The sequence below is a fragment of the Nelumbo lutea genome, chromosome 5, assembly GCF_056320005.1.
Source record: "Nelumbo lutea isolate HS-2025 chromosome 5, American lotus-T2T, whole genome shotgun sequence".
Taxonomy (NCBI): Eukaryota; Viridiplantae; Streptophyta; class Magnoliopsida; order Proteales; family Nelumbonaceae; genus Nelumbo; species Nelumbo lutea.
Window position 1 is genome coordinate 1,399,290 of NC_142688.1, and position 16,471 is coordinate 1,415,760.

The window sequence follows — 16,471 nt, forward strand, 5'->3', positions numbered from 1 at the left end:
GTCCAAGAATAAGATATATTAGAATGTGACTCCTGCCTGTTCTTATGGTTATTGAAATTGTAAAATGCGTTTACAGAAATATTACAGAAAATATACAACATATTTCCACTATCAATGCTACTGCAACTTCATTTGTCCATGTAATAAATGGGTGGTGTAACTCTGGGAAGCAATTCAACCAACAAATGAACATATAACATCTACAAATGGCAACATAAAAGATGTATAGAAAAGATGGATTGCAGAAGATTCAGCAGTCTTCCAAGACCAAAATCACAATGGTGATGTTAATTCTCCTCCTGATGGTAGGAAATCTGAAAATTGATCAATACATGTGACCCCTTGCAACCATCAACTGTCTCCATGAATGAACGACATGAAGTAGTTATAACATGCCTAGCCCATGTTCTGAAATATGCCAGAGAAATTTGGTATCTTATTAACATGCTTCAAGGCACGCTCAGCAATCTGCCGAGTTTGATAGTCACCATGCCGAAATGCATCAACCAGTGCTGTGCTCACATTGGGGTCACCAGAAACTTCATATGCTATGTCTTCTGTCCTAAGAAGCCTTTCAACAGCATAAACTGCTTGCTTCCTCAGGGTCTCTGTCCGATTCTCAAGCAATACTTCAATTATTTGTTTGACCCCCTCCATCTCACACAAGATCATCACCCCTTGTTGAACATCAACCTCATCATCCAACAATGAGCAGATTGCTCCAAGTGCTGCCTCAACCACCTTTTCATTTGTGTGGTCTAAACAAGCCACTAACTTCCCCACAGCTTTTCCTTCAACAAGACAAAAGGATTCCTTCAGTGAACAGATTCCATGGTGGAGGCGGCAAAATCCAGTCACTACTTGTTGTTTGCTGAAACAAGGAAAGACTGAAGCACAAAATCCTGGTTTTGGAAACTCTGGAAGTTCTGTCAGACGTTTGGACTCTCGTGAAAGGTTGTCCAGAGCCAAAGCAGATACCATCTGTACCTTATCAAGTCCATTTGTCTGAAGTAGATCAATGAACAATGCAGCAAGATTGTACTCACGAGCCAGAGCTACAGCCTCAGGCTCATCAGCTAAGACAAATGTGAGCCTTGCTAAGACACAAACAAGTCCTTCTAAATAGGGAGTCACAAAACGGCTACCCCGAGTTTCCCCTTGTCGAATTCCTACCACCTTGGAGACTACCAACCTAAAGGCACCTTCATCCAACAGCTGCCGGGTGAGGCCCAAATCCCTCTCTGGCAGGTCTGCTAACAGGCTAACAGCTGCTGCTTGCTCTTCTGTGATGCCATTGCTTTCTGAGATGATTTGGATCAGGCTACCAAGCTGACCAGCAGTACCACGTAGGGCATCAGCTAGCTCTTGACCCATGTGGGGTGAGAGGTTCTGGAGGAGTTTTAAGGAAGCCAAACGTAGTTCCTTCTGTGGAGCTTCAATAAATTGGATCAAACTTATGGTAGCACCAGAGCTCTTAATGGCAGAAACTACATTCAGGACAGTTGCGGAAGAACTAGTTAATCCAACAAGGACTTGAAGTAGCTTGCACCCAGTGGCAGGGCCAGTGTTGCTGATAAGATGGAGTAGGTTGTGCACTATGTCTTCAGAGACTAGAGTCTGGTGGTCTGGTCCTACAGGGATGGAATCAAAGTCATAGCTTGAGCTCACAACATTAGCAAGAACTGTTGCAGAGATCTCTTTCAGCTTCATAGGAAGCTGATTAACACCGACAGTGAAGAGGTCCTTGACTAGTGGAGGAAGGACTCCAACTTTTATTAAGATTCTGGCACTTGTCTCGTAAGATGAAATCTGGTTCAGGGCCTTCAGAGCAGCTTCTCTCAACTGAACATTTCCACTTTTCATGACATGAACAAGTGATGAACCCAGTGTTCTGGTCACTAAAACTTTCTCGTCATTGTTCAGAACCAGCTCACCGAGGTGTGCAGCCATAGCTAATTTAGTTTCAGGGGAACCTGCGCCAAATTCTCTTTGTGGTGAGGTTACAAGGAAAAGTAATAAAGAGCAAGGGAAAAATATCCACACAATTAATATACTGAAATGCATGATAATAATTGAATTGGTAAAGCTTTCAAGGTTCTTTGTAATCAGTTCCCCACCATTGAAAATTTGGTCTATGCACACAATTCAATTTGGTCTATGCACATCCTGTTAAAAAAAGATGTTTTTCCATTTTTTAGCTGACCCCATATGGTTGGGACAAGGCTTAGATGATGACCTTTTCCCAATAGAATATGGGTATGGACTGCAGCTCTTAAGAAATATGAGAAAGGAATGAGAAGAGAAGCAACTGTTGAGAGAGAGAGAGAGAGAGAGAGGAAACACCTTCAAGCAGGAGCGCAAGAAGAGGTTGCAATCTACCATTTTCAGCCATCTGTCGCACATTGTTCTCACACTTCCCCAGATTGTCCAGTGTTTTTTCAGCTTTCTCAACAGTCAAAATGTTTTCAGAGTTGCTGCTTGACATCCCAACTAGTATAAGAATTGCACCATTGACAGCACCAATCTTTTCGCACAGAGTTTCAGATTTTGAGAGCTCATAAAGCAGAGACACAGCTTCCTCCCTCTCCTTGGAAAGCTCATGAGACAAGAACTTGACAATTGTACGTATGGTGTCTCCTTCAGCAATTACCTCCTGTAAAACAAGAAAATTTGTTCAGAACACACAAAAACAATATCCATATTTGCTAGAACATGAGAGAATCCCCAAAGAAAACCAGTAAACCTGCAGACAACCTTATTATCTGCATCCTCCTCTGCAACAATACGAAGGGTTTCCAGAGCTTTACACCGGACTTTCCGACTGCTGCTCTTCAACATGTTGACAATCATGGGTATCAGCTCAAAACCACGTATGGCATGCTTGTTATATCTACTTTTCTGGCAAATGTACTGAACATACTTCAAAGCATGCAGAATATCATGCTCCGAGCTGGCCAGAGAGAGTGACCTACGGGCAATATCAATTTGTGCAGCTTCATTCCTTGCAGTCCATTCTTCGATTGTTTTTCGTAGAGCTATGCTAGGGTTCAACTCGGTACTTCTTAATTCTTTCAATGTCAATGGGCAAACAAGTTTCCTTCCACTCTCCCTGCATTCCTTAAACCACTTTTCAATTGCTTCCCGCTCAAAAGTCTGCCCACTTACTAATGTAACTGGGTCACGCATTACTTGCTTTGTTAGAGGGCAAACAAACGCATCATAAATAGGCTCGATATGTATTTTCTCAAAGTGGTAGCTCTCATCAGACGGGCTTCCATGGTCATAACTTCCATCCCAGCTGTCTGCCATCTCTTATGGGAAGCCAATTGCATCCTATGTTAAGGTAAAAGATAATATCACAGATTCCTCCACTCTGTTGTAAAAGTAGATCAAATAACCAATATGCGTACCAATATCAGTTAAAATAGCCCAAACTGCCAAGGCAAGCTGCAAATGAACTCCTGAAACGTCAAGAAAAGTTTGTGAGAAAGAACAGAACTGATTATTCCAATTCTCAATATAAGATCCCATGGATTTTTTTTTTTTTTTTTTTTTTTTAATTCTCCCTGTCTCCTCTCTCTATCTAGGGAGAGGATGTCAAGTTACCAGTTTTCCCCCTTAATCATCGCGAACCAATTAGAGGAAATGCAATTATTATTCTTGTATGCAACCTTAATTATTGACTCTACCCAATTACTCCTCATTCTACCCCAGTTATTATTCTTTAACCAGAATGTTGCAAAACCGTCTGCACGAACATGATAATTCCATGTAGCTGGGCCTTGCATATTGTTACTAGGGATTGGGAAAGTAAAAACAAAATGATATGTTCTGGGATGGATCTTAAGCTCTTTCCGATGTTTTTAAGCTTAACAGAGCATAAAATTTTCCTGAACCCAACAGGTAGATAAAATTTTCTGTTAAATTCGGCTTTGCGAAATTAATAGGCTTCTAGTCATACTTAATTGATGGTAATAAGCAATTTAAATAAGTATAACCAATTTAAATTTAGCCCATTCAATATTCATTCGGTTAGATTGAAAGAGAGGCTACTAAGCACATCCATTGATAGCTCGGGAAACAAGGTGTATTGGAAAGCTATATACTAAGAATAAGCTAATAGACGTTCCTTGAATTATGAGAAAAGAGAAACAAAAATTCCCAGTACAAGTTTTCACCTGAATTCAAGTTCTATCTATTTCTTCGTAGTTGATTGGGTGACGATTCTGAGTCTGATCATGTGAGATTGCTTCCTCCAGCCAATCGTCGTCGGCAACTAGAAAGAAGTAGGAGAAGAAGAACACAAAAGTCAACTGCTGGTCGATGGATGGAGTGATCGAATTCTTGAATAACAGAAATTAAGGTTGGCGTTTGTTCATCTTTGACATGGAAAAGAGAGGGGGGAGGAGAGATGGAAACGTTGAATGAATATGATAAAACAACAACAATAAAAAAATAAAAAACAAAAAACAAAAAATTGAGGAAATGAAAGAAAAGGTTTTTGGTAAAGGAGAGAAAAGGATGACTCCAGAAAAAATGGTCATCGCTGTACGGAGAGACAGACACAAACGAATGAGTTATGAGACGGGCTGCCGGGGGGAATCTGGAGTCAGGAGTCTGGATCCGGAGCCACCTCCGGACCTCCACCAGCTTTCAACATTTTCATTTTGTAAACTTCAAATGGGCCTGCCGGGTTTTGAGTCCCAATCGGGTGTAACCCGAAAAACTACATCTTCTACGCCTGTTTATCCGACCCTCGAATCACTACTTACTTTACGCAGGCAGCAGAACAAGAACTAAAACCACCTTATGGCGGGTCAAACCGTGTTTGGAAGTGGTATCACCAACCACCACAACGAGGAAGGGTTGACTGCTCAAGGATCCGGATTCCGGACAACCTGGCGTGCTCGGACTCTCCTAACAACATTTCTAGTTGGCGAAATTGCATTTTTCATAATTTATATATTAATGGTGGGGTGTATGTAGTTATAATGTCCCTAGGTAATTGCTCTTCTCCAGCTTTTCGGGAGAATGACACATAACTTGAGCTCTTTTTCCTTGTGGGAGAATGAGACATAACATTTCTTCACTCTATTAATGGTGGGGTGCATGAATTGAGGATAGTAATTAGATATTCCTTACTGCTAGATCGGGGTCAAGCTTTGCTGTGTTTCAAGATCTATGATCAAGGAAGAAGTCAGAGGCCCGAGGAATTACTCTCGGGTAAGTACTCCGACGCTTAAGTTAGTAGGAGGTGGTGGATGAATGGGCCGAACTATAGGGATGTTGGTCTGGGCTAATTACAGTGTGTGTGTTAGAAGTCAAGACAATCCCTTACCTCGAGCATGGAGTATCTTTTTATAGCTAGAGGGTCCGTACCCTGATTGGAGTAGGTTTTCAGGAAAATTGGGGCAGAGTTCCATGTCGACGTTACAGGGGGTAGGGTCCTATTCCTTGACAGAGTTGTCTTCCCATCCCTATTTGCTAGGCGAGCTTATTCGTAAGGGGCGTAGCTGATGTGGTCGGTGGGATCATGGCAATGCCGTCGCCCAGCCGAACTGTGCCGACGTGGTCGAGCTGTGACAGATGGCCAGGGGCTTCATGGCCAGCTCAGCCATGGCCCCAACACCACTCCTCAGCTCCGAAGCCAAGGGATGAGGTTTCCTAGGTTTGTTGCCCGACTGAGGAACTTTCGAGCATGCATATCGTCTGCACTGCGTTGGTCGTTGCCGAGGAGTCCTCCGATCATTGGCTATTGGACTTAAATGAGAACCAAAATTTCGGTTCCCGAACCACTCCCCCAGTTCTGCTATCGAGGAGGGGGAGTGCTCGACCAGTCTACTGCATAGCCTTGTGGCCGTAAGCTGCTTAGTCAAGGATTTGAGTGGCCTAGCCGATGATCCGTGTCGAAGGCTGGACCGGTTCTGTGGGTCTCCGTGCCAAAGGTTGGACCGGTATTGTAGTTGAACCAGCGCAATTAATGGGCGCAACCGCTGCCCGTTGAGGGTGCCACTTTGGTTTCTGAGGCTTCCTAACGTACGTTATTGGTCGCGTCGATTGGCCTTCCGAGGCGTTGTCAGAGGTGCTTCATCTGCACCGTTGATCTCTCCTCGGTCTGTGCCCCTGATGGTTATAAAAGGGAAGAGGGGGGGGCCTATCCTCAATATTGCTTGCAAGAGTGTTTGGCATTCACTGCTCGGCAGATTCGTCGGTCACACAGTTCGGCAGATAGCTCGCTAGCTTTCGCTCTTCAACTCCGCAAATTGTCCGGTATGTCCTCTTCATCTCGTCGGTCCTCTTCCTCATCTAGGTCCTCAATTAGTTCTGGTTCCAACTCTTCTCGTGGCTTGACCTACGAGCCTGAGCTGAGAGATTTCGTGGCTGCCTAAGTTGAGGAAGTCGAGGTTGGTCCCTTCGAGATGGAGACGGAGCTTCCTATTTGGGCAGGTCACCGGTTCAGTACCATGCCCAACATCTTGACACTCGGGGATATGGCTCGGATCCGAGCTAAGTACGTCATTCCCGAGAATACCAAATGAGGTGTCCGCTGCCCGGGGAGATGGCCACTGATGCTCAGCTCGGTGAGCTATGTGTTTATGAGCACAACTTGGAGGTTGGGCTGAGGGGTTCACCGAGGTGCTAAACTGATACAAGGTGTTTCCGGTGCAGCTGATGCCGAACTCCTTTAGGTTTTTGCTCGACCTTATGTCCTAGTGTGCCATCCGCGATATCGAACTAACCCTGGGGATGGTAAGCTTTATGCTCCAATTGAAACACCAGCAGCAAGGGTACTATTACTTCTCCACTTGGCGGAATATTCGGTCGTTGGTCGGGGCCCATTCTTCTGTGAAGCATTGGAAGGAGTCATTCTTCTTTGTGCGTATCCCCGGGGGTCTCCCTTTTCATGTTGAGCTATGGGGGCCGAGGACAACTCTGCCGCAGCCCCGATGGTCGGCGCTTACTTGGGAGGAGAGGTCGGCCCTGAGCATGATCCACGAAATCGACATTATCGCGTACACATGCTCGGAGATGCTAATGCTTGCTGGGCTGATGGAAAAGGTGGCCGGTCTGTTTCCTTTACTTTCGTTTGCCGAGTTAAATTTATCTTGCATGCTTTGTACTTACCTTGGGTATCTTACGTTGTAGGTGTGAGTATGGCTAGCGAGGAAGAGATTGTTCGCTGGATGAAGGTGCTTCGACAAAGGTAGGAACGAGCCAGTGTGCAACCGGAGGCTCGTCCTGAGGCATAAGAGCGGTCACGATCTGAGGATAGGGCGGCTCATCGACGAAGAAGAGTTCGACAACGAGAGGTCTTGGAGGACAACGTTGTCATGGTTGACCAGGAAGGGGTCTGTCGGTAACTGAGGTAGGCAGCAGCTCAGGTCTGCACGTGCTGAGGTGGTCAGTTCGCGTAGATGATAATCTGGAGACGCCCGGGGTTCCTGAGTAGTTACTACGGGGAATCTTGACAATGTCTATAGCTCAGAAATCGATCGGGGTCGGTAGCAGAGCCTTGGAGTGTGCGTTGATGCGGTTTGCTACCAAGGTAAATCCTCTTCTTCTTATTCCTTGTGTTTTGCTCTCCTTTTCGGTATACTTATCATGTTTTTCTGCAGAATGGTTGTGTGGCGGTTGCGCTGGTTGATCATCTTCGAGACCTTCGATCATCATATGAGGGGGAACACTCTGAGTATCTATGGCAGAAGGCCCAGTTGACCGAGCTTTTGACCGCACTGGAGAGGGAGGTGGCCGAGCTAAAGGCGCAATTGGCTGAGCAGGCTAGTCTTGTCCGGGAGCTGAAGCGAGAGATCACCGAGCTTAAGGCTGAGCGAGACAGGTTGAGGCAGGAGGCCTCTGAGGAAGCCGTCAATGAGTACAAGGCATCAAAGGATATGTAGCTGCATATGGATGAGTATGCCGAGGTTTTCTTCGCGGTTGGGTTCAATCTTTTCCATCGAAGGATCTTTCGCTGCCACCCAGAGTTGGCCATTGAGTCGCAAGGCTGGGATGCCTTTGATCTAAATTCTCCACAAGGGTCCCCCGAGGGTTTTGTTTTTTTGTTTTTTTTGGGGGGCTCGGTATGCTGAGCCTTGAATGATGTAATGAACAATTTAGTTAAATGTTAATGTTTCTTTATTTGATCATGTGTTGCTACACTTGTGCCTCTTTTTACAGTCGAAGCCCATCTGTTCGAGATGTTGTGTGTGTCGGGCTGGGCTATTCCTCTATCTTGTGTGGTTTTGTTGGTCGAAGTGTGGCTGACTATGCTATTGTGTGGGCCGGGGTCGGTTGTGCCTTGGGCAGCCTCTTTGTACTTTGCGATTTTAGTTCGTTAGCCGAGGTATAGTTGACCGAGGTATGGTTGGCTAAGGCATAGCCGGCTGGGCTATGCCTCGGTGTCCCCAGTCTTGTGCTGACTGAGGTGTAGCCGGTCGGGCTGTGCCTCAACATCCCCAATCTTGTGCTGACCGAGGTGTAGCCGGCCGGGCTATGCCTTAGTGTCCCTAGTCTTGTGCTAACCGGGGTGTTGTTGGCTAAGGTGTAGCCGACAGGGCTATGCCCCGACGCCCCCAGTCCTATGCTGACCGAGGTGTCATTGTCTGAGATCTTTTAGTTCCTGAGCTCTTAGCCATGGGACGCTCAGTTTCTGGTCTCGGGATCCTTTGGGGCTCTTCTAGGGCTAGTCGTTTCCCAGCTAGCTCAACCATTAAGCTGACGGTTGTGTGGAGTTCCTCGACCACCCTTAGGCCTTGACGGGCGGGTGCATTCTTCCTCCACGTTTAGGCTCAGCCGTTGGCAGTTGAGTCGGGTAGCTTGCTTGACAATGTGCTACTGAGCTGGGCGTAATGGGCTCAGCCATTTGGGGATTGGTGGAGTCAACTCAGTTGGCAGTGCGACTTAGCATGTGCGTATGTGGTGTTTGCAGTGGGCGTGGGCGCACCTCTAGGTCGAAGAAGTAGCTTAAAAGGAGACTTTTATTGCTTGTAGGTCTACTGGTATTACATCCTGAGGTTTCTCGAGTTCCAACTCCTCGATACTGGTAGGCCTTTGAGGTCTTCAAGTCTATAAGTACTCGGTTCGAGGACTCTGGTGACCTTGTACGACCCTTCCTAGTTCGGTCCGAGATTTCTTTCTCCTAGTGTGGGGACTATGTCTTTGCGTATAACGAAGTCGCCTATCTTGAATCCGCGTCTTCTTACCTTAGAATCATAATGCTATGCCATCTTTTGCTGTTGTGCAACCATCTTCACATGTGCTCGGTCCCGAGCTTCTTCTACTAGGTCCAACTCCGTGCATAGGTCTTCGTCATTCTGCCCCTCATCAAAGAGCTCGGTCCAAAGGGTTGGGGAACCTATTTCCATGGGGATCATGGCTTCGACCCCGTATGTTAGACTGAAAGAGGTCTCTCCAGTGGTAGTTCGCGGGGTCGTCCTATAGGCCTAGAGAATGCTTGGTAGCTCCTCGACCCACCTTCCCTTGGCCTGATCTAGGCGTGTTTCCAGACCGTGTAGTAGGATGCAATTGGTTACCTCAGCCTACCCATTGCTCTAAGGTTAGTGTACTGCGGTAGTCCGGTGATCGATCCTTAGGTCGACACAGAGGGCCTCGAACTTCTTGTTGGTGAACTATTTTCCATTGTCCATGATGAGCACATGCGGGATATCAAAGAGCAGATGATTCCCTACCAAAGGAAGTTTCGGGCATTGTGGGTGGTGATGCGTGTCAGAGCTTCAGTTTCTAGCCACTTCGTAAAGTAGTCCACTGCTACGAGAAGGAACTTCTTCTGCACAACCGCGGTGAGAAAGGGGCCGAGGATTCCCCATTGGGAAAATGGCCATGGGCTGGCGATCAGCTTCAAAGGGGCCACAGGCTGGTGATAGAGATTAGAGTGACATTGGCAACTATTGCACTTCTAGGCTAATAGGGCGGCATCCTGCTTCATCATCAGCCAGAAATACCCCTGTCGGAGTGCCTTATGGGGTAGTGTGCGCGCGCCGGGGTGATGTCTGCAAATGCCCTCATGTATTTCCCTAAGGACGTAATCTGCTTCGGCTGGGGGGAGGCACTTCAAGTATGGAAGTGTGTGGGAACGATGGTAGAGTTGACCCTGTATTAGGCAATACCTGACTGCTCTGTGTTGGAGTCTTTTCGCTTTTGCTCGATCCTCCGAGGAAGTGCCATCTCGAAGATAATCGATTATGGGGTCCATCCAAGATGAACCATGTTGCAATGGAAGGATGAGGATGGCTGATGGTGCGATGCTTGGCTGGGCCAGCGTGTCAAACCAGACAGTTGAGTCAAGGTCAGTCTGTGGCGAGCTGGTGAGCTGACGAGCTTTGAAAGGGCATCGGCTCGAGGGATTTGCTGGATGTCAAAATGCTCGAGCTGCTGAATGAGCTCTTGCACCTTCTGTAGGTAACTCGCCATTGAGGGAGTCTGAGCCTCAAACTGGTTGTGGATTTGGTTGACCAAAAGTTGAGAGTTGTTGAAGGCCTCGATTTGTCGTGCCCCAAGGTCTAAATTAAGGCGGAGCTCAGCAATCAGTGCCTCATATTTAGCCTCATTGTTGGATGATTTGAACTTAAACTTGAGGGCATGTTCCAACACTACGTCATTTGGGCCGAGGAGGATAAGGCCAGTGCCGTTGCCCTATTGGTTTGATGAGCCATCTACTGGAGGGTCCATGATGGGGGCAGTGGGGCTGGTTCCTCAATGGTAAATGTACAATCTACAATGAAATCTGCCAAGGCCTGGACTTTGATCGTCGGTCAGGGTGTGTACTCGATGTCAAATTTACTCAGCTTCACGCTCTACTTGACTAGGCGGCCCGACACTTTCGGTCTTTGTAGCACCTGCTTAAGGGGCTAGCTGGTGAGTACTCGAACGCTGTGGGCCTAGAAGTAGGGTCTGAGTTTTTGGCTGTGGTGACGAGGGCCAGAGTCAAATTTTTGAGATTTGAGTACGGGTCTCTACCCCGCTGAGGACCTTGTTGGTGTAGTAGATCGGCCTCTGTACCTGATCCTCTTCTTTGAACAATATTGAGCTGAGGACCTCATCCCCCGACTGAAAGGTAGAGCAATAGCTCGTCTCTTGGGCTCGACTTAGTCAGGAGGGGCGGCAAGCTCAGGTACCGCTTTAGTTCTTGGAAAGACTGCTCACACTTTTTTGTCCAATGGAAGTCCTTTGGCCGTTTAAGGGCTTTGAAAAAGGGGAGGCACCGGTCTGCGGACTTGGACATAAACTTGCCAAGGGCAGCTATTCTCTCGGTGAGCCATTGCACTTCTTTGTGGGTCTGGGGGGATGACATGTTTCGGATGGCTTTTATCTTCTCCAGATTTACTTCGATTCCTCTCTATGTTACCATAAACCTCAGAAAACTTGTTGGAGCCAACCCCGAAGGCACACTTGGTTGGGTTTAACCTCATCTTGTACTTTCTAAGTGGGTCGAAGACTTCGCAGAGGTCGGCCAGGTGGTGTTCATCCTTTTTGCTCTTCACGAGCATATTGTTGACATATGCCTCCATGTTCCTACCGAGTTGTTCTTTGAATACCTCATTCACCAGCCGCTGCTAGGTGGCACTGGTGTTTTTGAGGCCAAAGGGCATTACCTTGTAGTAGTACAAGCTGCGGTCAGTGATAAAGGTCGTTCGCTCTTGGTCGTCTGGGTCTATCCGAATCTAGTTGTAGCTTGAGAAGGCGTCCATGAAGCTTAGGAGTTCATGCTCTGTTATTGCGTCGACGAGTTGGTCGATCATCGATAGGGGAAAGCTGTCTTGTGGACAGGCCTTATTCAGGTCGGTGAGGTCAATGCAGATTCTCCACTTTCCATTGGCCTTCTTCACCATCACTATGTTGGCCAGCCAATCGAGGTATTTGACTTCCCTAATGAAGTTGAGTCGAGCAACTTTTGTACTTCATCAACGATTACTTGCCATCGCTCTGTGGCGAAGTTTTTCTTCTTCTGCTTCACAGGTCAGTAATGGAGGTCGACATTCAGCCGATGTGTGACAACTTCGAGATCGATCCTAGGCATGTCCTCTGCCGACTAGGAAAATACATCGACATTATTACTCAGTAGTCGAACAAGTTCCTCTCGGAGGTGGTTGCCTAGCAAGGAGACAACTTTGACCGTCTTTTCGGGATCTTCCTCAAATAGGGAGACCTGGATGAGGTTTTCCATAGGTAGGCCATGCTATGCCTTTACTTTGTCACGCAGGTCATATGCTTCTGCCATCAATGCCTCGATCGTTGGATGTGGTCCTCGACAGGATGACTAATAGCAATGTCACATTGTTTTCTGGTCTCTGCATGCCACCCCTATGCCATACTTGGTCGGAAATTTCATGGCGATGTGGTATGTTGAGACTACGACCTGTAGGGCATTGAGGGTCGGCTTGCCGAGGATCCTGTTGTAAGAGAAGGGGCAGCGCACCACGATAAAGTCTACCATGGCCATCGCAGTCACATCGCCGTCTTCGATCAAGAGGGGAAGAGTTATCCTCCCAGTGGGTTGGAGGGACTCTCCCAAAAATCCCATCAAGGGAGTGCTAACTGGTGTAAGACGTGTTCTGTGTCAATGCTGAGCTTTTCAAATACATCTTCCAACAATTTGTCGGCATAACTCCCTGTGTCGACTAGGATCCGCCATAGCTCAAAGTTGGCCACCTCGGCTATGATGACCAAGGCGTCGTCGTGCGGTGTCTAGACTCCTCGGAGGTTGTTGTTAGTGAAGGTGATAGATGTGTTGCGCCTCCTCCCGTGTCCTCGGTCGTCGATCTCGCATAGTCAAGCATATCTTTTCCGTTCCGATCTGCTTTCCCCTCTAGAGGCGGTTCCTCCCAATATCACGTGGATGATGCCGGATGGGGGGCCTCGGGGCGGGGGTTGTCGAGCTTCATTCGCTCTTCGTTCCTCTTGGGCTGACTTCTTTCTGTCTATTAAGCCGCTGAGATAACCAGACCTAATTAGATCTTCGATATGGTTGCGTAGGTTAAAACAGTTCTCCGTATCGTGGCCGTGGTCCTTGTGGAACTTGCAGTATTTGTTTCGGTTCCTCTTGTTACTTTGCATCTTCATCTTCTCGGGCCACCTGATATAGTTGCGGTCACGGATTTGCATCAGAATTTCAGTCCGTAGAATATTAAGTGGCGTAAAATTCTGATAGGTCGGCGGAGGGGTGCGAGGTCTATGGTTGGTCTGGCGATCTTGTCTCTTGTGGTCTTTGTCCAACCTCTCAGACTTCTACTTGTCATTCTCTTTCCTTTTTCTGTTGGGCTTCTCATCCTCGTCTCTGAGCTGCGCATGGGCCTCTTCAGCGTTGATATACTTCTGCGTGTGACTCATTAGCATAGCCAACATTTGAGGAGGGTTCTTGGAGATGGAGAAGTTGAATGGGGAAGGATAGAGTCTGTGTTGTATGGCCGTCAACGCAACTGATTGATTTAAGTCCTTGACTTGGAGTGCTTCTTTGTTGAACCTCGTTAGGTAATCTCTAAGGGACTCTGCCTTTCTCTGTCGAACCTGCATAAGGCTGGCCGAGGTTTTTCAATGCTTCTGAATAGTTGTGAACTGTGCCAAGAACTAGGTTTTCAGTTGGGCCCATGATGCTATAGACCTTGGCGGTAGGGAGGAGTACAATGCCAAGGTTGGGCCTTGCAGCGTGGTTACAAGGGCTTTGCACATCAATCCCTCCGATGCACCATGTAGCATCATCTGGGTTTTGAGCGCCGCGACATGGTCGAAAGGGTTAGAGTTCTGTCGTACTTGTCGAATTGGAGGGTTCGCCATCCGATAGGGGGTATTTCGTCCATGATGTCCTAGACGAAGGGTGGCTCCATGGTGATATGCATGGTGGCCTGCACTGGTTGGTCTACAATGGGAATTGCGCTCTTATGGGTGGAAGTGCGCTCTAACTCTTCCAAACGTTGCTGGAGCTCTTTAATTTCAGCATCTCTGTTATCTGGGGTAGTGTGTATGGCCTCCCTTTTAGGTTGTGTGGGGTGATCCTTGACCGAACTTGACTCGGTGATAGAGAATATGAAGGGCGACGTCCTTTTGCTGAGCCTTTCTTTGGCGGTGATGTGCGTTGACTAGTGTGTCTGGCTATGGTAGTCTCGTCCACGGGAACGGGCAGTCGCGGTGGGCCTTCAGGTCTTGTCCTGCCTCATATGCTCAGACCGCTCTCCCCTTACGTCTAACCAACACGCTTTGGGGTCCTCGGTACGAGGATCGTCCTTCGTGTGCGTTGGGGCATGAGGGGGGACAACCCGATTGGGTGGTGCAACAAACCCTAGTGTTTGCATGAATTCGAAGATCTTATCAACCTTTTCCAGCATGGCTCGGAATTGCATTGGATCTACTACGGTCGAAGGTTGCAGGACTTCTTGGTGCGGGGAGTCATGGTGTTGGTTCTCCCGAGATAGGGAATGGCCAACTGATCGTTCAGACTGGTTTTTAGGCATCTTAATCGCTTTCTTAATCCAAGGTAGTGCACGAACCGAGGATGGCAATCACATAGTCCTTGTTGGCAGGTCGGGGCTGAGCTTCAAGGATGATGCCTCACTTCAAGACCTATAATCAAGGAAGAAGTCAGAGGCCCAAGGAGTTACCCCCGGGTAAGTACTTTGACGCTCAAATCAGTAGGAGGTGGTGGATGGCTGAGCCGAGCTATAGGGATGCTGGTCCGAGCTAATTAGCAGTATGGGTTTTAGAAGTCAAGAGAGTCCCTTACCTCGAGCATGGAGTACATTTTTATACCGAAAGGGTCTGTATCCTGATCGGAGTAGGTTTCCAAGGAAATTGGGGCAGAGTTCCCCGCCGAGGTTACAGGGGGTAGAATCCTATTCCTTGGCAGAGTTGTCTTCCCATCCCTATCCGCTAGGCGGGCTTATCCATGAGGGGCGTAGTTGACGTGGTCAACGGGATCATGGCAATGCCGTAGCCTGGCCGAACTGTGACAGATGGCTAGGGGCCTCATGGCCAATTCAGCCATGTCCCCAACAAAATTCGAATTATATGTAATTCATGAAAATATAAATTTGGTTTGACTCTAAGTGTAAATTTATATTTATGAATCAAAATTTATTCTCATTTTAAATACAAATATGTCGAAAAAAAATTGCTCTTTTTATTACTGTGTGAATGCAAAATTGATCTAGAGTGCAAATTTGATTACGTTTAGAGTTCACACTCTTATCAAATACAGCCTAAATAGCATGACTGAAGCCTGAAAAATGGTTCGTGCAGCTGGTCGTGCATGGTTCGTTAAATATTTTAGGGAAATTTCGTCAAATATCACTGACATTGCAAACCATAGGTTGAACTAACTTGTGTAACCAGTCTTTGTTGTTCTGAACCAATTAAGACGCAAACCAATTATGTAATCAATAGTATATAAAGGTTTTATAGTTTTTTTTTTTTAGAATTGTTGTTATATTTTTTTATCTAAAAGGGTAAATTTTCTAAACAGCTTATCGATAAATTTTAATTAAAAACATTTGTTTTATTAACATAAACTGCACAGTATTTACTGTCATTTTTATTAAACTTATTATTATAAAAAAGTAAAGTTCCAGTTTGCTATAATTGGTTCTAATCATAGACTCAATTATCCCCATTGATAATTGGTTTTGTTCTGGGTCTGATTTTATAGAACTGGTTCGGAACTGGTTGCACCCTGCCTGAACCCGATACAGCCCATTGACAGTTCTACCGTCATATATGCAACAATGAAAATGAATTTAGGATTAAAGTAATAGCTCCAGTAAGGTTCTAAATATTGATACACCTGATATGCCGGTAGGGGCATATTGGGCAGTATCGGTCATTTTTTTACTTATATATATTCAAAATCGGTTCAGGGGAGTCGGTTTAAGGCTCTTTCACCCTTTGAATCAGTCAGAACCCCGATACATCCTTTGTTGGGGCGTATCAGGGTGCTCCTGATACGGGCTGATACATGTCTATACTTTGAACCATGGTTTTCAAAACCAGACCAGACTGGATAATTGGATTGAAAAACCCGAGAGCTGGTCAGGTGACCGGTTCCATTTTTCCCCAAAACCGGGTTTTTTCCAAAAAACATTGATTTGATCAGCAAACCGCCACTGACCTGAGTGGTTGAATTGTTTAAACTGTTCAACGGTTTTGACTGTTTTTTAATTTTTGTCAAAATAGGCAACCGTTTGGTTTGAATGATCAGACCATTTGACTTGAAAACCGGACCCCTGACTGATTCGTTGTCCAAATTGATTTTAAAAACCTTGCTTTGAACCTTGAGCTCCAGCAAACCATCCATCTTACAACCAGCAATTAATTAAAGTAGCTTGTTCCCTATTTAATTGCTTATTCACTAAAGACAAGAAATTTGTCATGACATGAAAACCTTACAACCAATGATATTACAAGAATGTTAACCAACCAATCAAGTGGTATTTATCAAAATTCTTGAAAGGTTTTGATTGGTCAAAAC

General features: G+C 46.4%; 1 protein-coding gene across 2 annotated transcripts; it reads right to left on the reverse strand.

Annotated features, from left to right (window-relative positions):
* Positions 1-16: 16 nt before the first annotated feature.
* LOC148849743 (U-box domain-containing protein 44-like) lies at positions 17-4,581 on the reverse strand. 2 transcript variants are annotated; one of them, XM_088947783.1, is made up of 5 exons: positions 4,179-4,549; positions 3,411-3,461; positions 2,755-3,333; positions 2,344-2,653; positions 17-1,973 (listed from the first exon to the last, which is right to left on the reverse strand). In XM_088947783.1, exons 3-5 carry the CDS (start codon positions 3,307-3,309, stop codon positions 397-399), a joined length of 2,442 nt encoding a protein of 813 aa, XP_088803909.1. In that variant the 5' UTR covers positions 3,310-3,333; positions 3,411-3,461; positions 4,179-4,549; the 3' UTR covers positions 17-396. The 2 variants fall into 2 exon arrangements, with proteins under 2 accessions (XP_088803909.1, XP_088803908.1); XM_088947782.1 differs by having other exon boundaries at positions 2,755-3,461; positions 4,179-4,581.
* Between the last annotated feature and the right edge of the window lie 11,890 nt (positions 4,582-16,471).